General features: G+C 39.7%; 1 protein-coding gene across 2 annotated transcripts; it reads left to right on the top strand.

Annotated features, from left to right (window-relative positions):
• The first annotated feature begins 200 nt into the window (after positions 1–200).
• SLTM (SAFB like transcription modulator) lies at positions 201–24,343 on the top strand. 2 transcript variants are annotated; one of them, XM_018069824.1, is made up of 20 exons: positions 201–297; positions 7,217–7,281; positions 7,588–7,764; positions 9,065–9,112; positions 10,099–10,126; positions 11,481–11,949; positions 12,516–12,565; positions 14,718–14,836; positions 16,444–16,593; positions 16,736–16,845; positions 16,937–17,097; positions 17,408–17,499; positions 17,724–17,887; positions 18,901–19,075; positions 19,456–19,580; positions 20,642–20,812; positions 21,538–21,852; positions 22,294–22,432; positions 23,201–23,358; positions 23,681–24,343. In XM_018069824.1, the coding sequence occupies exons 6-20, from the start codon at positions 11,576–11,578 to the stop codon at positions 23,787–23,789; spliced, it is 2,412 nt and encodes an 803-aa protein (XP_017925313.1). In that variant the 5' UTR covers positions 201–297; positions 7,217–7,281; positions 7,588–7,764; positions 9,065–9,112; positions 10,099–10,126; positions 11,481–11,575; the 3' UTR covers positions 23,790–24,343. The 2 variants fall into 2 exon arrangements, with proteins under 2 accessions (XP_017925313.1, XP_017925311.1); XM_018069822.1 differs by having other exon boundaries at positions 22,282–22,432.
• Positions 24,344–25,187: the final 844 nt, after the last annotated feature.

Genomic DNA, 25,187 nt, shown 5'->3' with positions numbered 1-25,187 from the left:
GTGTCATTTTAACAGCTGAAACCCCCGGCTATTGCTATTAGCGTTCCCTTCCTCTCCTCGAGCTTTCAGCTAAAAGCTTAATCCAGAATGCTTATAAAATATTTTTGAGATGCAGCAAGGATAGTTTGCCCCCACAGACTTCTGCTGAAGTCAAGCTGTACTTCTTCCCCCCGAAAACCATTAAAAATTGTATTTTTTGTCTCATTTAGGCTATTGAAGAGGAAGGAGGTGATCCAGATAATATTGAAATAAGTGTTTCGGCTGACACACCCACCAAGAAACCAACTAAAGGCAAAGGTTAGGATCTGTTCATATACCTTATATTCTTAGGTAGTTTTTCTTGCACGTATCACCTTAAAGAAGGCCCGTGGGACTGTGGCCTGTAGTTTGGATACAGCTGAGATCTTACTGTTTATGACTTACATCATGCAAGACGTTTTTTGCCTCACTCATCTGTTTTCAGTCACTGTATATAGGCAGTGTAGAGGGATGCTGGAGATATATATACACATGGAAAATGAGTGGGTTACGAGGTGTGGGGTATGAGTAGTGGCTGTACTGCCTGCAGATCCCGGAGATGAGTAGATGAGCTGTGAGGGTTTTGGAGTGTGCTGTGTTAACAGAGATCCTGAGTGTGGGGTGTTACAGGGGCAGGGTGGGTACAGGAGCTGCTGTGGGGCTCTGGTGCTGGGGATGAGTGTGTGTAGTGTCTGAAAGGATCTGTGTAACAGCAGAGGGAGAACCGAGAGGTTGTTCAGCCATGAGAAAGTGCTGGGCCGAGGCTGGTGACGGGTGTGCAGTAGTACGTGGTAGAGGAGCCCTCCCTAAAGAGGACGGTGTTGTGTGGATTTATTGGCATGCTTTTTACTGAAGACAGGATTAAAGACATGAATTTCCTGAATGGGAGCTGAAGGCTTGCTGTGAAATGTCTAATTAAGAGATTTCAGTTTCTCTGCTGTGAAAAATAATTCCTTGGGTTCTATACCGGTCTGTTTAGCAGTGATTTTGTTGTGTCTGTTTTCTTTTGCCTGAGAATTTAAGTGTTGTTTTGTGAGTTGGGGCTCTAGGGGATTTTTGTTTGGGTTTTTGTTTTCAGTTTTTCTGGGAGCATCCATAATCAAGTAATTCTGGGAAAGGACATGTCTGTTTTATGCACAGTGTTCATCATTAAACATTTACACTGAGAATATTCCTCCATATGCTATAGGGGCCTGCTTTGGAAATGAGCAATCTTACACCACTGTCACTTGTCTTAGGCCGAGTTTTACAGTGGAAATGGTTATTCATATTTTTGTCTGGTGCTGTGAAGGGTGAAGTAATAAGAAAATCAGTCTGCTTAGAAAATTTGAATAACTTATCTGTACTTTTGACATTACAGAAGTGAAAGGAAACAAACTTTCATAATGTGGTTTCCTTTTCTTCTGTGGCATTACTTTATTCTCTGCTTTGACAAGGTAACTAATGCTTAAGAAAACTACTTGGAAGCTAAATAAGAAAAGCTTTTCCACAATTTTTCACATAGAGATCTAAATGGCTCCATGTTCTGCTGTGACAAACACTTCTCTTATCTGCTACTTCTCCTCCTGTTCTCCAAACTAATTTCATGATATGCATAATGTTCTCGAACTGGCTTCTTGTGTAGTTACACTGTTCTGCTTCTGCAAAGGTAGTTTGCCAAGTAGTGCTGCTGCTGCCTGGGGCAGGGCCTCAGTAGCTGTTCCCTGCCACCTCTGCAGGGAACTGAATCATGATGCATTTGACATGTGCCTTCTTGGTAAACTTCAAAGTAAAATACAGAGTTTGTGAAGTCCTTATCAGCTCACTTTGCAAGCTCAGGAGTATCACCTCATTACTTTTTAGATTACAAAAGTCTTACGAGCGGATTTTGTGCCAAATTTACAGAGGTTTGTGCTGTATTAATCGTCAAGTGTGGACAAGAAAAATTCACTGATTAGTCCATGGAAAATATTTTTTATCTTATTGGGTTATTTCTAACTTTGTGAAATAATGTACTGTTTGATTTTTAACTGCTCCTTGTATGTGTTAACCTGCCGATTCAAATGTTATTTATCTCCCTCTCTGGTACATTCAGCTGAAATATGTTACTAGCAACCAGGAAGTATTCCTCAAAACTTGGAAATCTAACACTTCAACAGTCCATTCCCTCATGCATAACTAGGGAACTTTCAAAGAGAGATGCATGCATGTCAACTGAATTCTGAAGGACCAAATTTTCATTTAAAATTAACCATCTTCACTCTCCTTGTGCCTGTACATGCTTTTCACTGGGAGAAGTGTTGCCTCCTTACAGGTTTTGCTGACAGATTGCTCCAGGCCTTTTGCTAGTGCTTGTTTCCACCCACAGCTTCAGACTAATACTGATTCCTCTATAATTATTTTACTGCTGGACAGCAGTAGAATTAACAACCTTACTAGTTTTATAGTATTTTTTTCCCATGCTATTACTGCTGTGCAAAGGAGGGCAGGAATGTTAGATATTGATTTACGAAGAAAATACATCTTCAGAAAAGGCCAGGGAGTTGAAGTGATGGATAAATCTCCTCATAGCAGCCAGAGGGAGAGGCCAGTGGGAGGGAGGAAGGGGCTTTCCTTCTGAAAAGTCACAAAGTGTGTCAGATGGCTGTAGGGCTTAGAACTGAATGTCTTCTGTAGCCAGTTTTACTGCAGCTCTTAAGGTCTGTGGAAAATGCGTGATGTCTCATTCCCTTGCACTCTCTGTTAGAAAAACCTGATCAGGAGTATTGATCCAGGCTGAATTAGAGTGGGAATGGTGTGTGGGGGGGAGTGATATATTTTTCTCTCTCATTGCTTTTTTTGTGTGTATGTGTACCAAAAGGGAGAGAAATGGGAACAAGACTAAGAGTGGGATTTAGTCTCATACAAGTTAAAAAAATACTTGCAGAAGGATTCTGTAATCTTAACAAGAATCCTTGATCAATCCTATATGCAAAGTTAGTCAAGATCTAAACGCTTTTTTGGGAAGCTACTTTAAATATTTGGGGTAAAGAACTGCACAACAGCTCATCAGAAGAGCTTTCAGGTAAGATCAGTTGGTTTTGCCAGTTAAAGTTTGCCAGTTTTAAGATGGAACAAATGCCAAGTGCTGAATCTTTGTGTCCCAGCTGTGCTTCTCCACCCTAGAATTTAGTAGCTATGGCCAAATTTCTCTTTTTACAAAAAGATGACAGTTTTTGGAAAAAGCATCCCTTTTCAAGCCTGAACATTCTGCTGCCTATTCTGGTGCGTAGAATGTGAAATATTTTTCAAATGTTTTTTTATTTAGCTTCCAGTACTACTGATGTGAAATATTTTTAAATGTTTCTTGTGTAAATACTCATTTGGAGGACCTGCAGTCAAAAATGTTGTTGAATACTGGTATGTTATAATTTGGTGAAAAGTTACTTTCCTGGCAAGTTTTGGAATTAGTGTGGTTGAACTGATTTTAGGCTAATCATTTTTAACCTCAGAGGATTAACGTGAGCAAAGATGTTTATTTGCTGCTCTACAAGTTTCAAAGTTAGGTGTCTAACTACCAGTTAGACACCTACTAGTTTGTGATTTAAGTACCACTCCTGTTTCCAATTGAATTTCCAATTTGACAATACTGTTTCTTAGATCAAACACAGACAACTGACAGTGGCTGGCTTATACTGTTGCCCAGATGATTCTGACTTCTTTATTGAAACTGTTTAGTTACTTAAAAAAACCCACAAAAAGCCAAACACAACAAACCAAGCTAAACTAAGTTGTTCACTGTTGGTCTTCAAAGGCCTTTCTTTCTAAAAACTGTGAATGACTAGGATCAGTATCCTGCAGACACTGTAAAAGGCTTAAATATTCTTGTTCCCCATGGTACCATTTCAGAATACAGAAATAGAACAGGATAATGTGCTTTTGTTAATTTTGTGGCAAATGATACTGCTCAAATTGCAGCAGATCTCTTAGTGCTGTAAAGAACATTGTAGAGATTTTCTTCCCCCTTCCTCCTCTTTACCTCCTGTCCCATATTTTTGGTGAATCTTTAGCACTGGGTATGACAGAACCCCCTTGGGGGTTTCAGTAGGAATACCAGAAGGAAAACAAACAATAGTTCTTCTGCTTGAAATGCAGATGTCTAGTTCAAGAGTTGTCCAAAATATACTCTTCTGTAATGCTGTAAACACTCAGGTAGCCTGAATTTCTCATGTAGAGGACCATGAATAGGTAGAATAAACTTATGCTACTGTAATAAGATTTTTAAATGAGATGAAAACTACACCTGCATAATGTTAAACCAGCCTTTTAAAGATGTTCTAATTTTTCTACTTATAAGGAATATATTCATTCTCTGTGCAAATAGTCTGTTGCAATTTTATGGTGTGTAGCAATTGCCATTGCCAGAACAGGGATCAAGCGTGGCTCATGAAGGAGTGCCATCATTGCAAAGTAAATGAGTGTTTGTGTTGTGAGGCACCCAGATCTGTGGGGAGTGCTGTGTGCACCACTGACATTTTCAACAGCCACTGCTTGGATAAACCTGCACAGAAATTTTATCATGTGTTGACATCTTGTGTGACTTGAGGCCAACTGTGCCTGTTTGCAGAAGGTCCAGCTGTTCTGGCTGTGATTTTTAACATACCCTTTACTCTGACTGATAGTGGTCTGGAGTGAGTTCACAGAAACAGTCGGTTTCTGCAAGGTGTTTGTTGCAATCTGATTTTAGTTTTGTGAAGTTAAAGCCAAGTGTGCCTTTCAGTAGCCCATTGTGGATCAGTATCAGTCTGGACAAATGTTGAACTTTGTGGACATTGGGCTTTTTGGCAGGTTACTGTACCAGCACCTGCAAATGATCTGTATCAGAACTGTGAAGAACCACTTCTGAGCAATGTGACTCTTACCAGAGCAAAGTAACCTGAAACACAGAACTGAGAGGGAGAGCAAACTTCTGCCACTTTCTGTTTTGAAGCTGAAAAGTGAAGGTCATTGTTCTGGTTATGCCTTGGAATACCTTTGGTACTCGAGAGTAAATGGGACTTACTGCAAAGACAGGCAGAATAAAGAAGGACTAAAATCATATATTCCTGTCTGACTTTAAGTAGCAGCAAACAAAAGCTCCTAACAGCTTCATTAGTGAATGCTGTAACTTCCTCTTGGTGAGGACCTGTCAATAAAATACAGTTTTCTAGCTGCTATTGCAGAATGGGACTAACTTGAGGTAGATTTGTCTTTTTTTTTTTTTTTTTTCAATTCCCTATAGAGTCTCTGTTCTAGTTCACCTGCCATATTTCCTCAGGCAAAATGAGTGAATTTAAAATAGCTTTCATGATAGTATATGCTAGATAGTTGCTAAATGTGTCTGGCATCTGCTGTGTGTACTTGCCTGTCTCTGTGAATACTTAGCTGGATGTGGGATGCAGGAAAAACTTGGTCTTTCAGGTTTAAGAAACAAACTGAGATGTGAGAGGGTAAAGCAGAAAACAACCAAATGTGTGCAGAAATCCTTCTTGTTTCTCAATGCTTTTTATTATGTTGAAGACACTGTAGATTCTATCACAGCATGCTAAAATGGTTGCACAAAATTTGGGTTAGCCTTGGTTTGAGACGTCAGCTGTGATGCACATCAAAAACTGTCTTTCCAGTGTACGTGCACTCCTCTTCCTGAGGAGACCTACCTTCCCTTAGTATACCTGTGCAGCTGACTTTTTGCACCAAAATCTCACAAATCTGTTGCATTACAAGTATAAAACAGGAATTTTTGGTTATTTGGTTGGGTTTTTTTTTTGTTTCAGATGAAGTCAGTGATTTTAGATCTGAATGTTAAAATCTCCTGTTTTGCAGTCATAGAAATAGCTTCTGCCATGTGTCTTTTCCTGGAGCCTCGTGTGTGTCTGCACTGACAACAACAAAGTGCTTTTTCCAGGAGTACAGTCAGAGTGCTGCCTTTCAGGGAAATGAATAAAATCAACTGGAATACAAGAACCAAAACAGTAGTCTCTCTTCTTGCCCTGTAGTTGAGTGTTTTCCAGCTTTGAAATGGAACTTAAGAACTGTGTATGAAAGACCATAGAAATTAATGGCTGGCAAAAATTGACTATTCCAGCCAGCAGAGATGTCCACACTGTGTCAAACTTTGGCTTATGTTTTTCTTTTACATTCCTTTTGAATATCTGTAGAATTGATTTGGCCATTTATTAGAGGATGAAGGCATGAGGGAAGATGCAATGTCAAAAAATAAAGCATTAAGTGCTGATTATGACTACCATCTTATTTGCATTTGAATTGGCACTGAGTTTCAGTAGAAGATGCAGTAAAGCCACTTCCTAACAGAACTGCTTTTGTACCTCCTGCTACTAAGAACTGTTACATAGGCTGATCTTTGATAGACTGAATCAAAGAGACAGAATGCTCTTCAAAGGATGTGTTTGTGTGGAGGTACTTCTATCTGGTGTTCTTTGGTCTTGTTTTTGCAGAAGATTAAGGAAATGCAGTGGGTTCCAAAGGGAACCGTGTCTAGTCATCATCCCCACAGAGGCATCTTTATTAGAGAAAAGTGTACCTGTGCTGAAAGAACAGAATTCCTCAATGGAGCAGTCCCTTAGTACAGGAAAGCATGTGTAGAAAGCAGGCATGCTTCACCTTACTCAGTTCTTCTGCTGATTGTTCCCTCTGGTGATGAAAAGCACTGAAAAAGGAGAAGCTTGCAGTTGCCTTGCTTATGATCCTCAAAGATGCAGCCAGATAAAACTCCAAGCCTTCCCATCATCCTTGGGACTTAACTGTGGTTTCCAGCAGGAGGTTGGGTGGACTAGGTGACCTTCAGAGGTCCCTTCTAACCTAGTTTCTCTGATGTTAATTATCCTTTAATGCAAGGCCTTTCCAATGTCTAGTTAACTTCAGTAATTCTAGAAATGTTTAGTTTCTAGTTCAATGTTCTCCTGAATTCTATTATCACTCAAAATGAAAGGATTGGTATTAAAATGACAGACTTGGATGTAACTGCTTGTTTATCCAACAGCATTGATTGTTTATGCTCACTCAGCTGACATTTGATCTCCTTACCTTAAAAATTACTCAGTTTTGGGAGGGTTATATTATAGTGAACAATTCAGCTAGACTAGAACATATAGAGAATAATAAACTAAGGCCAAACACATAACCAGTATTGAAAGTTTGCTCTGCACAGCAGCTCTAGTCATAGCATATCCCATCATTTCAGGTAAAAAGCAGGAAGCTGATGAATTAACTGGTGATGCTTCAGTTGAAGAGGATTCCTTTGCCAAGGTAATAAAAGTATGTAAGATTTTTTTCTCATTTTGTTATTAAGTTTAATGTTTGACTTTAGTTAATGACAGGGCTTCCATTTTCTTTTTTTCCTTTCCATTTTGTGGAAATTTGCAGCATTGTTTTCACTGTGTTCACAGTGGGATGCCTGAGGGGGTGAAGGTGTGGGGTTTTTAAAACATGCTCTGAATTTTATTATGGATGTGAGACACTGATCTAGCAGGGAAATATTGATCCTAGCAGTGAATTTCTCGGAGTAAAGCTGATACCATTAGTTATGCCAAATATTTGGGTTTACACCAAAAGGAAAGTGAACTGGAGACTCAAGATACAAGTGATCAAGATGGAAATGACGAATTGAAGGACTTCAAAGAACCTGCTGAAGATGAGAACTTGAATTCTAAAGAACAACCATCTGCAGAAAAGAAAAGATACCATAACCTGGAGCCAGCAGAAGATGCAGAAAAGGATTCTGAAAGTCAGGTACTTTGTTATATCTTACATGAATGTATGTTTTTTGTAGTGTTTGTTACTAGGAAGTCAGAACTAGTTTTTCAGTTTGTCTTGTTTATCTCTAAAAGATGCCCTTTTTTTATTTTTTTTTCTCTAAAAGGTATTATTTTCTTTCTATTTGCCTTGATTTGTGTTTGAATAGTGTCCTAGTTAGGACAGCTGAGAACAGTTCATCATGGTGGGTGTAACCCAAAACTGTATTCTATAGCCTTCCATGTCATTTCCCAGAAACTAGACTATTGTTGTCAATAGACTATTCGCACCCCCTGCCCATAGAGCCATAGAGCATGGTGGTGTAACCCAAAACTGTATTCTATAGCCTTCCATGTCATTTCCCAGAAACTAGACTATTGTTGTCAATAGACTATTCGCACCCTCTGCCCATAGAGCATGGTGGGTGTAACCCAAAACTGTATTCTATAGCCTTCCATGTCATTTCCCAGAAACTAGACTATTGTTGTCAATAGACTATTCGCACCTTCTGCCCATAGAGCCTGACTCCTCAGGCTATAAACTAGGTGTTAAGAGGCCTGTGAGATAGGAGGATGTTTCTGTCCTCACACCCTTTGTGAAACTCCCCACCCTGAGGGGAGCACTGAACATTCCTGCCTGAACTGGAGGATATATAATCTTGGAGTTTTGGAACATTTTTGAACCCACTCGTGGGATCCAGAGGACGGCTGCATCTCATCGCTCTCAACCAGACTTAGACCACCACTGGACTGCGATCACCAGTTCTGGCCAGACTGCAGCAGCTCTCCCACTAGCAGGTTCTTCCCCTCTCCCTTTACTTTGGACTCAAACAGGGCCCAAGGAACACCACTTTGTTCAGGCCCCAGGGTACTGGGTTATACATTTGGGTTTTTGTGGGTTGAGACCAATTGTTTGTTTGTATTATTGTACTTACTGTATTATTTTAATAAATTGTTATTCTGACTTATAATCTCTCCTTTGAGTTGGGTTCATTCCCCCTGCTGGTTAACTTTTAAACCAGCACAAATAGTCCTGAAACAAATGTGGCATTGATTGATAAAATTCTACCAGAGTCCACACAGAGGTGGTTCCTTTTCCCCTGTGCTAAGTAGTGACATGTCTTTCAGTTCAGCATTCAGACTGTGTAATCATGAGAATGGCTCGTTGGGGTTCACCTTACTGAGTGTGTATCCACTTCACTGAAATGTTTTCTGATTTAACTACATCTCTTAACTCTCTGAATGTTTGAGTGTCTTAGAAAAAGTTTGCTAAGCAAATCCCTTTTACTTTCCTATAGGAAAATGAAGGTCAAGACGTAGAAGATTACACTTTTCCTACTGTCCACGTGAGTTCTAAATCTGTTCTGTTAAGCTGATTTTTGTGTCTGTTTAGTTGGAAAAGATCACTTTAGACTGGTTTTTTTGTTCCAGCACGCATCTTAGAGTCAGATGATGTAATACAGTAAAGGTAAACAGTATGGGAAGCTTTCATTCAAATATTTAATAATGCAGGTAATTGTGATTTCAAATAACTTGTCCTATTTAAATGCAAGTTCCTGTCTACAAATTGGGAGTATTCAGTGCATAGACTTAGCAAAGAATATGTTTCAGACTCCCTTAAAATTATATCAAAGGTTTATTTCAAATGCTGTTGTAGTATATACAACCTATACAGGAGTTTAGAAGTTTGCTTTTAGAGAATGGGGGAGCACAGAACTGGGTGTGGTTGGCTGAGGTTGTTTTTTTGTTGTTAATACCAACCTCTGTAACATCTCTAAGTTCAGAAATTTGTTCTGAGTTACATGGAACTCAAGATGTCTGAAAAGGGACATATATAGATCTCTTGCTCAGAGAGACTAATGAGAAATAAGTACCTATTAAAAATCAGAGTTATGTTTTTAAGTACTTGCTGGAGGGAGACTACCTAGCTTCTGACTCCTGTCTTTAAGCTTTTAAAGCTACTGATGGATTGCTTGTATTTCTCTGAAAGTAGCAACCAGCAGTGTGACATCCAGTCTGAAGGCTTTAGCAAGACATGGAACACTTTAGAAATGTCCTGTTGAGTTAAAGGGGGGAAGACAATATCTGCATGTTCCAACCAACTGCAAACTGCAAGTGTTGCAGATGGATGCCAGTGAAGTTTTCAAAAAACTTTTTCAGTGATTTGATAAGGGAGTTGCACAGGTTTGGTTCCTAAATAATCTTTTCTTTAGAAACAGTTTTCATTTCAATCATTTGCCTTCATACAATAGAAGTTCTGTGGAAAATAAGAACTGTTCTGCTTAAAGTTTCCAAATAGAAGACATTTAGTCTTGACTTCCTTTTCTTGCAGGATGATGAAGATGAAGAAAATGAGAAAGGTATGTTTAAAGTTTAATAGAGTTCAGAGGTCTTAGTCTGGTAGAGCAGGCAACTTTCTCTTGTAACATTCAATCTCTACTAATACTAGGCTTGTCTCCAGCTCTAAGTGTCAGATGTCTCCTCATTAAGAGCTCAGCACCTGGAATCATTGCAGTCAGTTTATTTCACTCCTAAGAGTTACTTTACTCTTAAGAGTTGCTTACAGTACTTATCAGTTACTGTGGTGGATGTATCATAGAGTTGAAATACTATGATTCTTAATGAAAAAACATAGTATTCAAGGGCTCTGATTTTAAGACACGGTAAGTCTTGATGCCAAAGCTTCCAACTTGCACTGCAGTAACTGATGTTTAGTTGAGTGAAATGATACACTCTCCCACTGAAGCCGAGCACCCAACAAACGTATGGACTATCGTGTGCTTGGCTTCCTGTCACTTAGAAATGCCAGTTGTATATAGGATGGTAAAACAAGTGTTTGGAAACCTATGGAGTGGCCACCATTTTTTAAGCTGTGCTCATTAGTGAAACTGTGGAAGGAATGTAACGCATTTGGGCAAACAGACTTCCCGGACAGAAGTCTTAAGGATTCTACATGTTGCGGACTGGAAAGGACATGGAACACCATCACTTTGCACAGGATGGAATAAGCACGTTATTGAAGTTACAGGATAAACCTACAGACTCCATATTTACGAGGGACCCTATGGCTGAAGTGTCTCATCTGCACAAATTAAAGAATACGGTTGGAGATGCCTCTGTGGGACTGAGATGGAAAATCTGCCCAGTGGATGAAGACTGAGGAGCATTTGTCTACGAACTCTGGATTAAAGCTCATCCCTCCACATTCTGCAGCAGCCTTGTACAGCTCACTTGACTGCCAAACTACTGCTTGGAAGGAAAAGGAAAGAGGACACCTACATGGAAGACTGGCTGAAATTCTCCAAGACTGTAATTCTGTCGGATTTGGGAAGCTTGGAAGTCCTGGAACGGGGAAGATTCAAAGACAGATTAAATCAAACTGTGAACATCCAAGGCAACTATTTTCTTCTGGAACGCTAAATCCTAAACTGGAAAATGGATACTTCTCCTGAAGAACGGGTATCTCCAGGATGGAACCATGTTCTCCCTCCTAATGTTTTGGTATTTGTCTCTAGAAAAATGTGTTTTGCCATGAAGAATAAGTGATCCTGGGTAAAGGATTTATATTTGTGTTAATACACCTTGTGTTTTTCTCTAACCTTCCATCAGTGCTAATAACTGGCTTTGTATTTTCTAGGTCCTATTCTAGCTTATGCATATGAAATTGTTTAAACTTCTTGTTTTGCCATATTTATTCCTGTTAAATCCTCTTAGATAAAGCAGGTTCTGGTGATGGTACACAAGAAGTATCTAAACCTCTTCCTTCAGAAGAAAGCCTAGCTGAGGCTGATCACACGGCTCACGAAGAGATGGAAGCTAACACCTCTGTGAAAGAAGCTGAGGATGATAACATATCGGTTACAATCCAGGCCGAAGATGCCATCACTCTGGATTTTGATGGTGATGACCTCCTAGAAACAGGTAAAAATGTGAAAATTACAGATTCTGAAGCAAGTAAGCCAAAGGATGTGCAGGATACCATTTCACAGAGCCTGGAGAAGGAAAGCAAGGACTATGAGATGACTGAGAACCATAAAGATGGTAAGAAGGAAGACTGCGTGAAGGGTGATCCCGTCAAGGAGGAAGCCAGAGAAGGTTCAAAGAAAGCAGAATCTGGAGACAAAGAAAAGGATACTTTGAAGAAAGGTCCCTCGTCTACTGGGGCCTCTGGTCAAGCAAAGAGGTTTGTTTTTCTATGTCAGTTCTTTACGATACTGAGTACCAGCATTCAATAAGATCACTCTACATTAAGGGGGTAGCAGCAAGAATCTTGTAATTAGTGTCCTATGCTCCTGCCTATGGGTTTTTTGACCGCCATAAGTTACCTTTTAAAATTCAAGATCTTCGTATAGACACTATGTCCTACTGATTGCATTGGCGAATTGTCAGCATTTATTTATTTTTTTCCAATTGACGATTTTTTTTTAAATGTCCTTGTGATGATGGTAATGAACAGCTGTCAGTTCTAAGAACACAAAATGAAGTCAAGTCCCCGTCCTGAAATCTGGAGAAGATTGCCATATATCCACTGAATAGAGTTGTCAGAAAATCTAGATCTTCAGGCATCTTGGGGAAAATCAGTGCAAGAATCCATAAGGGAATCATTTGTTCAAATATACAGTCTGGCCCTTTTTCATTTTTATTTTTTGAAATGTTAACTTGTCTGTTAGTATTAGTAGTATAAAATGCAACACTTACCAAATTCTGTAGTTTCAACTTTCTTCTGATTTTTTTAATTTGCTTCTCTAGCTCTACTAAGGAATCTAAAGAAAGCAAGACAACAACAAAGGATGATAAAGGTAACTATTACAAATTAGGGTAGTGTTGCCTTGAACTGAACACTTTCCTGATTGAGAAATTGCTTTCCTCAAAATAAATTGGCTTATATGATTGAACTCAGCCAGCTGTAGTAAATGATGCTGGAGGTACAGTAATCATTACCTGTGTGTATGTGTCCGTATATTTTGTTTCTCCTTATGCCAGATTACTCATAAGATCAAAAATACTTATTCTGAAGACTCAATAGAAATATATTCCCCTGCTTCAAAATACTTCTGGGAGCAAATTCCACTTAACATTTTGCAAGTCTTTGTTTTGATGAAAAGCTGTAATTTTCAGATAAGCCTGCTGTAACTTGCAGCAGAACAAGCAAAAAATAATTGCAAGTATTTCAACAAAATGCCGGGGAAATCTTTTGTCTTGGTTGTTATTCTGACTCATTTTTAAATGAACTGAACTCTCAACATAGTTGAGATGCAGGCTCGCAAAATTGCACTTGTGGCTGTTTAGTGCATTAAATTTGGACCTATTTGTCTGCCTTGCAGTCTCTATGTGTTTCCATAAAAGCCTGTATTATGGAGCTCAGGAGCACATTAACGTCACCAGTTGCACTGACGCTTCATAGTTGAACAGATGCACTTGTATAAGCTCGTGTGTCTCCTTATTTTACCTACTACCTCTCTGTCAAAACCTTTGTAACAGAATCTCTGGCATAACACTAACAGACAAATGAAACTTTACCTGATAAATGAGTTTCTGAGAGGAAATTTTTGTGACAGACATAATTTGGTCTTTTGTAAATGTGTTTTTTCATGAATAGTTACATGCTTACAATGAAACTGTGGAAGCGGGTTTGCTGTATCTTTGTTTATGTAGCATTTATGATAACTAATAATAATTATTGTAAGGTGTTCTTAAAATACACAGCCAAAGCTGCTTAATGATGTTTAATGATATTCTAGGTGCATCACTGTTTATCAAGATCACAGAACTGGTAGGATGTTATGGGTTGGAAGGGACCTTAAAGACCATCCTGTTCCAACCCCTGCCATGGGCAGGGACACCTTCCCTTAGCCCAGGTTGCTCCAAGCCTTGTCCAACCTGATCTTGAACATTTCCAGGGCTGGGGCAGCCACAGCTTCTCTGGGCAACCTGTGTCAGGGCCTCACCACCCTCACAGGGAAGAATTTCTTCCTTTATATATCTAATCTAATAATTCCAGTATGACCATAACTGGGATTTGTTGCCTTTTGTTCTTAGTTTGATGCATTGAAGAAACTAAAACTGCCCTTTTTTTTTTCTCTATGTGGTTAAATTACCTTTTAAAACTCTGCATATCAGCAGATTTTCCAGCTGTTCAGCTGGAGACCCCGTTCTGGTCTTGCCTCTGTGACTGGCTACATTTTAACATACCCAGAAGCTGCTCATACATTTAGCAGCAAACAACAATAAGATGAACTAAATTATATAAGACTAAGAGATGATAAGAATAAGATTACATGAATCTCTTGAGTTCTTAGTACTGTGTTGCAAAAATAGCTAATATATGGGGCAGGGGGAGTGTTTAACCACATAATGTTTTTCCAGCTTTTATACAGTATTTTCCTTAGTATGTGGAAATCATTTGGATGGGTTGTATCCAGTTCTACATCCAGTAGTATTTTTAAAAAGCTGCTCTGGGTGGAGGTCAGATATTTCAAGAAGGTTGTGAAAACGGACCACATGATTCTGGAGGCTGGGATTATCTGGATCTCCTCTATTTACCTTTATGCTGTCTCTGGTAAAGAGAGCAGCCTACAGACATCCTGGTGAAGAGCAAATGTTGGGTGCAAAAAAAGAACCATTTTCTTAAATGGAAATGATTGATAAGAACTAAATGTACATGCCTTGAAACTAAATGTACATGCCTTTAACACAGAATTGTATTCTTTTTCTAGCTCTTCCAGTTGCGTACAAGTTAGCCAAGTCATTGGTCTCCATACATGGTTAAATGAATGAAATCTTATTATATATATTTTCTTTTTCTATAGAAGTCTTTTCAAGAAAGGTAACCAGATAAACAGTTACTTAGAGGTAACAGGCTAAGTTTCTCTTTTCAGCAACAGTTTAGTTAAATACTCATGGTACCTTTGTCTCCTTAATGTTTTGGCTGTCTTGTAAAACTTGTTTCAGGAAGCGCGAGCAGTGTTAGTGGTAGCAGTGGAAGTTCAACTAGAAACCTGTGGGTCAGTGGACTGTCTTCCAACACAAAAGCTGCTGACTTGAAAAATCTCTTTGGCAAATATGGAAAGGTATTTTGTGGGGCGTGAAACCATGTGTGTGGTGTGTGTGTCTCTTCCTCCTCCTCTTTTCAGTTATGGAAGTTAAATAATACTTGTTTTAAATAAAATTTGCACTGGTTAAACATTTAATCTCAATCTAAAACCCCCTACTTTTTGGAGCAGTGAGTGCATGCACACAGGAAGAACTAGATGTTCATTTTATAAGAGATTTTTTTCTTTCTGTTGAGGTCAGATAAGTGCAAAAGAAATCTCACAAATATTTGAATATTCTGGTCAGGAACGGCTTTTGAAATAATGATGCCTATGTTCCTTTGTAGCAACTGTATTTAACCATGAGTGCAAGCTAATGTGCTAACTGATAAAATTATAACATAAACAGTCTTTATAGAACCTTTTGCTCTGGGAGACTGTTTTTAAAATGTTTTCTGAGGGCTTATGAATGGGGAAAAATAGGTAAAAAGATGTGACAGTTAATGTCTGATCCTTTATGGACTCTGTTAATGACTTAAAGATTTTTTTTGTTTTTACAGGCTGCTTAAACTAAGTCTGTTTTCCTGATATTGGTTAATTTAACATACAAATTCTATAGAACAATGCAGAATCCTTATAAGCTAAGCAGTCTTTCAAAAACAGAGGTTTTTTTCAGTTGTTCTCATTTTCCCAAAGGAGTTGCTAATAACTATGTGAATTTGTAGTGTTTCTGTAAGTCTGTGCAATTATGGCCTTATTGCATCTTGGGAACTAGTTGGAACCTGAGCACTGTGAATATCAAGTATGTGTGTTGATTATTGCATATAATTTAGTGAATTTAGTAGGTGATTGTATTTAATGCATTCACAGGTGTGGAAACCTGACAGTATATTTTGTTGAAACTTCCAGTTCTTTGGCTGTTTTCGGTGTAAAGGTGGTTGGTTCCTATCTTTCCTTAGCTTCCCAGTTTTGAATAAATTGGGAAATATTTAATGTCTAAATGACTGTCTTATTACAGGCTGCTAGAAAGATAGAGTTGTTGCCTTAGAGCACGACTATGTGAAGAGGATCAGCTCCAATAGCTATGGAAATTCCAGCAAGGAGTAGGAACACAAAGCTTAATACTTTCTCAAGAACCAGATGTCAGAGCTGATTGTTAAAATTGCTTAATTGACACATTTGCTAGATGACCTTGAAGAATTGGCTCCTTTTTGAGTTAACACATAATACTGCTTACACCTTCCTGCCATTAGTTGGCAGCTGCTGACTTTTTTGTGGGGGTTCATCTGTTGGAGATGAACCATCAAATTCAGGTCAGTGGTGCTTCTGTGACTGAATTTTGGCAGTAGCTGTGAAAAGAAGCATTTAGCTAACAGGCATGAGGTGGTGACTGGTCAAAACAGGATGCTAGCAGTATTATGTCTTGATATGAAAGCTGGGATAAAGTTCCTAAAGCTGCAGCTTCCTGTGGAATTATATGCTTTTGAAAACTTGGAGCGTCAGCCCTTCTAGTGGGGTGGGGGTTACGTTGCCGTTGGGGTGAATTTGTTTGGTTTTTTAATATTACTAGGGTAAAAATACTACTGGAGTGGTTTCCTTACTAGAAATGCCTCCCTCAAACCCTAAATTTTTACCTGTTTATTTAGGTACTTGGTGCAAAGGTGGTCACAAACGCACGAAGCCCGGGGGCAAAATGCTACGGCATAGTGACAATGTCCTCCAGCACAGAGGTGGCCCGATGTATCGCACACCTGCACCGAACAGAGCTGCACGGCCAGCAGATCTCTGTGGAGAAAGTAGGTTTGATAAGATGAAGACTTTTTTTTTCCCCAAAATAGACTCCCAACTTTTTACCAGAATCTGTATTAACCTATTTGGTTTTGCAAAAAAAAAAATAAAAAAAATAAAAAAAAAAAAAATAAAAAAAAATAATTGTAGGTGAAAGGTGATCCCTCCAAAAAGGAGCTGAAGAAAGAAAGTGATGAGAAGTCCAGTTCGGGGAGGAGCACGGGAGATAAGAAGACAGTGTCAAGTGATAAAGCCAGCAAGTAAGAAATTTCACATGTCTTCAGAGGTTGTGAGAATCCTCTAAGGTGAATTTTCCTCTCATTGGATTTGTGTGCTCTTTTTCCTAATAAGAACTCCATCAACCAAAAAAGAAGAGAAGAAATCAGAGAAATCCGAAAAAAAAGAAAGTAAAGAAGCCAAGAAAACAGAAGGTAAAGATGAGAAGAGTGATAATGGAACAAGTGGCCCTAATCAAGAATCCACTAAAAAAACTGAAGAAAAGAAAAGAATAAGTATGCCATCTAGCTATGTTTCTTCCTGTTGAATCTGTGTGTCTGACTTGTCTTGGGGGCATGTTCTTACTCTTACTGGAAACCAGGCATCTGTTCTTTTATAGGCTTCAGTAACACATGTATTACTTCTATGTTTTATAATAATACTTAATTACAGATGTGCTGGTATGCTTCTCCTACCAGTACCAGTCCAATTTAGAGACTTAGAAATTTCACTGAGGAAAATTTGTAATAGACAAATAGTGATATATGTGTGTTTTTTTAAACCTTTCTTCTTTTGTTTGTTTGTTTTTTCTCACCTCTTCACTAGGTGGTAAAAGCCCAGGTCAAGTTGTAGTTTTAGACCAAACAAAAGGAGACCAAGGCCACACTAGGACAGTTAGAAGGGGAAGGTTTGATAAAGTAAGTATCTATAGCTTTGATGCAATCCTTACCTGATTTGATACTACCTGGCAGTTGATATTTTCACTGAAGAGTCAATAAACTCTCACAAACTGTTAAGCTTAATTAGAAGTTTTGTATGCTTTGGGATAGCTAAGTCATTAATGATAACTTAAACATAGCAACCAGAAATCTCCCTAAATGAATGAGACTTCTGAAATAACCCTTGTAATCTCTATCTATAGCCACAGATATTGAGGAACAAAGAGCGTATTATTCAAGATAAAGTGAAATTCAGGGAATACAGGGGTAGAAAGGATATCTTGCCTTTTGAAAAGATGAAGGAACAGAGATTGCGAGAACACATGGTTCGATTGGAAAGAATACGACGAGCTGTTGAACTCCGAAGGTAGTAATTCAACTTTTTGCTAAAGGCTATTTTATACATTAATTGATCTGATACTATACTTAGAAATCTAATCAGAGTGCATTCTGTCAAGCCTTCTACTCAGATGTTAAAGTCTGGGGCTCTACCTAACAGTATCTTTATGTGAATTAACAAACTCCGAAATTTTTGTTTAATCTTCTCGTAGCCATGTATGTACACACATAGCTTAGAGTTTGTTTTGGGGGGGATCTCACAAGTGTTACCGCATGCCAGGGTTGTTTTGAAAAGGTGAGAAGTAGGCTAGGAGATGGGGCCAAAAATAGTGTTTGGTATGTGTTTTGAAAGAGAGAACGTTGTGCATCTAAATGACAAATCAAATGTAATACAGTCTTAAACAAAAGGACCAAATTGTTCTGTTCTGCTGTTTTCATGTGGCCAACAGTTGGCAAAGGAGTAGTGTTGTTAGCTGGGTTTCCCTAAACAAAGGGAAGCAATTGCTAAACAAAGCAGTTCTCAGCAAGCAGAAAGTTAAAAGGAGAGAATGCCTTTTGTGCTTCTTCTAATCTGTACTATGGAAGGTAGGAATTAAAAAGCAAAATAGAGCTGTTCATGAGTCTGCTAACCTGTGTAAGTCAGAGTGGTCCTGTTTGTCTGTCTTACTTTTTGGACAGAAAACAATAAGTAAATTTTTTTGTTAGCTTGCAGGGGGCAAGATTTTACATCCAAGTCATATTCTTTGCTAAGTTGTTACTGTATGCTAGATGACAACAGAGAAATCTGAATGCAGCATAAAATACATCAAAAATGATGATTCTTGAAGTAACTTTTCCCATCTGTTGTCTGCTAATGGTTCTGTAGATAAGCTAAAACCAGTTTGGCTACTTGGGGCTAAAAGGAGTAGACTTGTGGTGCAAGGACTTTCGTGAAGAGCTTACTCTGAAATAGTTTTTTGTTATGTCTGTGCCTAAGGGGGTGTTAGTTTTGGATGAGAGAATTCTTCAGATTAATTTCTTCTAACTTCTTTTTTTCTTTAGGCGAAGAGAAATCGCGGAGCGCGAGCGTCGGGAGCGCGAGCGGATCCGGATCATGCACGAGCGAGAGGAATGCTTGCAGAGGGAGAGGGAACGGCTGGAAATTGAGAGGCAAAAACTGGAGAGGGAGAGGATGGAACGGGAGCGCTTGGAAAGGGAGCGTGTTCGGATTGAACAGGTGTGCACGTTTATATTCTGGGTTTGGTGCCGTGTCACTTTGCAATACTGCCCGGTCTGCACTCGTGGTGAATTTTTCTCTTCACCCTTCCACCCAGCCCTTTTCCTTTCATAAAAGAACCAGCCAAACACAGGCAGTGTGTTTCTGGGCAATAAATACAGCAGTAATACAAGAAATGACCTGGAGATCATTCTGTCTAACAGTCAGTAGCATCCCCAGACCTGTTGTCTGCTTTTTTAGAGAAGCGTTCCCAATCTTAATGCTCCCCAAGGATGAATTACAGCAGAGAACCTTTAGCAGAAAGCTGTCAAGGGTTAACTTGGTATATCTGTAGGTATCTCCAATAAAGAAGTGGTTGGTTTGTTGTTCCCTCACGGCAGGAACGCCGGAAGGAAGCAGAACGGATTGCCCGCGAGAGGGAGGAGCTGCGGCGGCAGCAGCAGCAGCTCCGCTACGAGCAGGAAAAGAGGAATTCTTTGAAAAGGCCACGTGATGTAGATCACAGGTAATTCTCATCAGTAAAAAGAAACAGCTCCCAGCCTTGTGTCAGACTGGAAAATGCATTTGTGCCTGAAACAAAATTCACAGAAGAACTGGGTTTCTGGCATTTGTTTGGTTTTGAAATCCATTTACGCCAAAGATGAAACACACCTTGTCCGTAGGAAGGAGTTTTGAAATTAGAGGAGCATTGGATGAATTAATTCTGATTGTATGAAAAAAAGCATAACACAATTCAGTGCATTTGCTGAGAAAAGCTGTTCTGCCTTAATGGTTAAAGCTTCTAGCTTCTACTTTAAGAATATTTCTGCTAAACAGATGGTTCAAGAATTCAGGCTTTTAATTTTTACTGAAGCTGATGACATCTATCATTTACTGTTTGAGCCACATGAATTGAACTGACTTTGATCTTTATTTGATTATAAGAACAGGACTGAGACCTTAGCCATAAAATTGCCATATGGAAAGCAAATAGTAGAAAGAGTAGCACAGAACACCAGTATTTCTTCACCAGAGGAATAAAAATGGCTTCATTTTTTAAGGCTGCTGATTATACACTTAGTCTCACATTCTGAGCTTAGGGATTCTATACCCAAATGTTTCTGGAAGCAAGGCTGTGTTGTCTCCTACGCTGTTCTTCCTGAGAAAGCTGTTCAGACTTGTGGGTGTGGGTTTGTTTGGGTGGGTTGGTTTGCTTGTTTTTTAGAGGGCACTTTTTTTTCTAGAAGGCTATTTTCAAGGAAAAATTTTGCTACAGTGATGTTTTTGCTGTTGTTTTTTTTGGTTTGTTTTTAAACTACTGGCCATGATATGCCATTGCTTAGATTTTATTACATATTCTGCTGAGATTTTGTCTCTTCAATTTGCACTTCAAAAGGGGGTGGTCAGTTTTGGGGGGTTTCTTAAATTATTTTGTTCACTACTATTTAAGGAGTCTACCTTTGTTAGCAGCTTTCCAAAGGTCAAACGAGCATCTTTTAAAGCAGACAGCTGACTCCGAGTTTTCTGAGTATTAGGCCTTGATTTGGCTACATGTAACCGGTGAGTGTTCCTTTGTTTTGCTTAAAGGAGAGATGATCCTTACTGGACTGAGAGTAAGAAGATGGCTCTGGATACAGATGCACGTTTTGGCCATGGCTCAGATTACAGTCGCCAGCAGAACAGGTTTAATGACTTTGATCACAGAGAACGAGGACGATATCCAGAAGGTTCTTCCGTTCCATCATCTTCCTTTGATAGGTAGGTTGAGATAATAGGGCAGGTATTTGCCTGCCAGCATCTCTGTGGCTTTCACTCTTAGCTGTTCAAAATTGAAAATGTTGCTAAGGGCTTTGTACAGTTCTTATGCAGTAGAATTTCAGTAGTGTCCTGACATTTCTTGTGTCTTCGAGACTGGCCATTTATATCATGGAATCTAATCTGCTTTTCTCTGAGGACTTTAAATTAGCTGCCTGGTGGCCTTTTTTGTTAGACATTTTGAAAGAATTTTCGCAATTACTTCACATCTATTCATAAGTAGGTTCCAGTGGATTAGGTGTGCCCTACTTGGTAAATCACCTCCTTAAGAAGCAAGGCTAAAAGCAGCTGATTTAAGGAGAGTTGAGAGCATTCATCAACTGTGTAACTGTGGAGTAAATGCTGGTTCCAGATCCAACTTCATAGTTCCATTAAAAATCTCCAGTAACCACTTACAAAGCTAAGACCACATAATTGTAGCTTCTGGACTTCTACTTTTACGCTGCAGTGAACTAGAATTATATTTTCTGGCTGACTCAGGAAATCCAGCATTCCCTCTGTTTCATACTAGCCAAAAAGGCCCTGTAACTGCTTAAATTACACTGACCAAATTGGGAACAAATAAATGCATAAAGAAATGTTAAACTGGCTGTTAAAAGTCAAGCTGAAAATTAGAATTGTAGAAATGGGAGAGAAGCAAATGACTTTTTCCTGCTTTAACAACTTAGGAGAGATCGTTTTGTAAATCAAGGGGAGGCAAAAAAGACTCGCCCAACAGCACGAAGAGAAGAGCCAGGGTTTGAGAGGTATCCCAAGAGCTTCAGTGAGTCCAGAAGAAATGAACCCCCTCAGCCACGAAGTGAACTTCGGGACACGGACAGGCGGGAAGTGCGGGGAGACAGAGATGAGAGGAGAACAGTGATAATTCACGACAGACCCGAAATTCCCCACGGGAGACATCCCAGAGAGACTGGTTCCAACCCACCTAGGCAAACAAATTGGAAGAGTGAGGGAAGCATAAGCACAGACAAACGGGATGGCAGGTAAGTTTGCTGGTTAACCAGTGAAAGTACTGATTCTTGTAGAATTTATCCGTAGTAGCAATTCCTCAAGAACTGATGAACAAAGAAAGAATAGACCCCGCTCTCCCTAAGGAATGGCAAAGTTGCTTTCCAAAAGCATTGGAAAAAATATTGTGTAGATTGTCAAATGCTATATCTCATCTGTGAACTGGGTGCTGACTCCCAGCAGTCTGTTAATTGTAGAGTAAGGAGGCTGTTGTGCAGAATGCAGATGCAAACAAGTACCACGTGAGCTTTAGTTATTAGAGAGCCACACAGACCTGAAGGAACGTTTCTGAGAAGTCAGCTGCGAGTCGGTAGGAACCTGCAAACCAAAGGAATCTTTGCTGTCTGCATGTGCTGCGATTTGGTACCAGTTCAATCACACTGAAACCCAAATTTTGATGGAAGCAATTTTTACAGAGGCGATCGGCCGGACCGGTCGGGAAGGGAAGTGTCCGGCCACGTGAGAGGGGCCCCTCCCGGGAGCCGCAGCAGCGCCTCCGGGTACGGAGGCAGGGAAGGAGAACGAGGCGTGATGGGAGAAAGAGGTGGAGGACAAGTGAGTCATCTTGTGTGTTTGTCTGCATGAGTGAGAGGCTGGAAAATGCAAATTCATGCTGGAAAAGTGACCATGCGGCATCATAAAATGATTAGCAAGTGTTAAGGCTGTTCTCAACTCAGTTTGCTTTATGTTAAAGGTTCTTTTTTGTCAGGTTTTTTAATAACCCGAGAAATTGCAGAAAACGTACCCAATTCTTTTTATGTTTAGAATCTTTATGGTAGATCAGAACAATACAATAATGCAATACCTGAGTGAGTTGATGATAAAGCTTTTAAGATTTCATTGTCATCCTGTTTTCAGGGTCTTAACCTCACACTGCCTGCTACTTCCAGTGCAGTTTGTCATAGTGATCTGTAACATGCTACGGAGAGAAAAACCTTCTGCATGGCTTGTCTTTAAAGACTACAGACTAAATTTTCCTGCTAGTAGGTCCTGAAGCATTAAAAAAGTGTTAGTGTTCCTCTTTGAGTTTTCTGTTAGTGATAAGGAGGTCAGGGCAGAATTGGGAGTAAAGTATGAGTTCATGGAACTTCACTCCCTGCATACTCACACAGTTGTCATTGGAACTAAGTTCCTGTTACCTAGAATTATTTTTCACAGGAATGTTGTAAACCTGTGTTAGCTGCCTACAGACTGAAATCTTAAAAGGTGCTGGACTGATGTGCATTATGGAAGCTGTAGGATTAGCTTTCTTGAAAAGCTTGTTTCCTGTGGATAAAACACCCCTTTCCTTCTGGGAGTGGCTGACTGTGGCTCTCTTACCAGCACTACAACGAGGACAGACACGTTGTGGAGCGCCACAGTCGTGAAACTGGACCAAGGAAAGAATGGCACGGCCCTGGCTCCCAGGGCAGTGGGTACCACGACACGAGGAGAATGGGAGATGGCCGTGGAGGAGGGGGCATGATGTCCCCACATACAAGGTACAGAAACTGCTCCTCCCTCTCAATTCCCTACTGAGCTCTCCAAGCTTTGGTTTCCTTAGGAAGTGCAGTAGTGCCAGTGCAAGCAGCATGACTTGTGGCTGCTGCACAACATCCAAACCCACCTCCCCTGCCAGCACAGGGCTCCCCAGGGTTGCTGGTGGCAGCACAGGAATGAGTGACTTCTTGCAAAGTCTCTTTTCCTGTGAGACTTAACAGTTTAACACTTGAATGATATGAGATGTAAGAATGTTATTACCTGTACAGCAAGAGTTTAGATACTTACCATAACTTAACATTTTTTTAAAACCTTTGTTTCCAGTAACTCTTCACCAATTAATAGAGTTGTACAGATCACAGGCAATTCCATGCAGAGGGGAAGTGGCTCAGGATTTAAGCCATTTAAAGGTGGACCTCCACGAAGATTCTAAGATCTACAGCTGCTTGGTTTCAAGATAACTTATTGAAATCTCTTGTAAACTTTCTCTGATTAAAAACAGGAAATCTTGTCTGGAAGTCCTGGTTAAATTTTTTTAATTTAACATGATTATTTTCCTCTCAATTTTGGAGGCATTTTAATAGTTACGTTGTAATTTTGGATAGTTTTTGTGTATCTTTGATAAGCATTTTCCCTGAGGCACTAGAGCTGTGTAAAAAAGAATTGGAACCAAAATATTTGTTAATCCTGTATAAAAGACTAGTTTGCAGCTGTGTGCTAGTAGTTTGATTTGCCAACATTAGCTCTGTGGTGTCATGCTTTAAAGTTAGCTACTTCTCACAACATACACAACTATGACCTCCATTTTGAAGGTTGTCCAGGCTATTATCTCTGCTTTCTAATTTGTAGAGAAATAAGATTGTTCTTTCATTACTGGGTATTATGTAACCTATTTTTGCAGAAGGTACTGTTACATTGAGTGCATTTATGTGTATTCTTGCAAATGTATTCTTTTGAAATAAACCTTCATATTCTGTATAGCTTCTAGTAAGTCTTTGAAAGAGTCTTTGGGAAGTATGGCAGAATTAAATGGATGTGTTGGTACAGCAAATCAAAACATGGGTGCCCTTAGTTTCTAACTCTAAAACTTGTCTCCTTCACTATTACTGAGTTGAAAACTTAGAAGCACATTTATTCACAGAAGAAAGATCCCTTAAAAAAGTAGTGGAAGGGGAGGCCTAGAGAAATAATTTTAATTTGCTCCTTGTGTTTAGCAAAGGTCTTGTGGAACTTTGATACAGCTGTTTTTTTTCACTAGACTACCCCAAACTTTGGAATCCTGTATGTGTAGCCTTGTTCAGGGACACCCACCCCTGCTCACTGATGTGGCCTCAGGCAAAAGGGGGGGCATCTGGTTAAGCCTTTTGGTTTGTGTAACATGGACTGGTTTGACTGGTGTCAAACCTTTGTGGCCCAGCCCCAGTCAGAAGTGTCAGGCAGACAGGCCAGGACTCACTGACCACCAGGGTGAGGGGACAGCTCCAACCCTAATCCAGTTTGTAGAGCTGGGGGGGTTACCCCAGTGACCAGGGGACCTGGCTAGCAGAACATGAGAGCTTATAAAGTAGTCCTTGAATAAGAGCTGCAGGTGCCTCCTGCTCCAGATTGCCTCTTAAAGAAGGCTTTAAGTTCCATATTTTGAGGCCTGAGGCAGCAAGAATATGCTGGTTTTGCACATGTACCTTTGCCCCCCTGTCACAGTGTGCTCATTGTGTGGAAGAACTGCTGAGGACCTGCAGAGGAATTAAGTAGCAGGAACTGAGTTAAACTAAACTGGTTTTGAGTAAGTAGCCTTTCAGGAAAGATGGGAGGAGAGAGACCTGATCTAACA

The sequence above is a fragment of the Manacus vitellinus genome, unplaced genomic scaffold (assembly GCF_001715985.3).
Source record: "Manacus vitellinus isolate BGI_N305 unplaced genomic scaffold, ASM171598v3 scaffold_16_pilon, whole genome shotgun sequence".
Classification (NCBI taxonomy): Eukaryota; Metazoa; Chordata; class Aves; order Passeriformes; family Pipridae; genus Manacus; species Manacus vitellinus.
This window is presented reverse-complemented; position numbering and strand designations above follow the sequence as displayed.

Excerpts from the sequence above, each read along its gene's own strand:
- SLTM (XM_018069822.1), top strand. The coding sequence starts at position 11,576 with ATGGAAGCTAACACCTCTGTGAAAGAAGCTGAGGATGATAACATATCG. Across the intron at positions 20,813-21,537 it reads CCATCATCTTCCTTTGATAG|GAGAGATCGTTTTGTAAATC; the intron begins GTAGGTTGAGAT and ends TTAACAACTTAG. Across the intron at positions 23,359-23,680 it reads ATGATGTCCCCACATACAAG|TAACTCTTCACCAATTAATA; the intron begins GTACAGAAACTG and ends CTTTGTTTCCAG.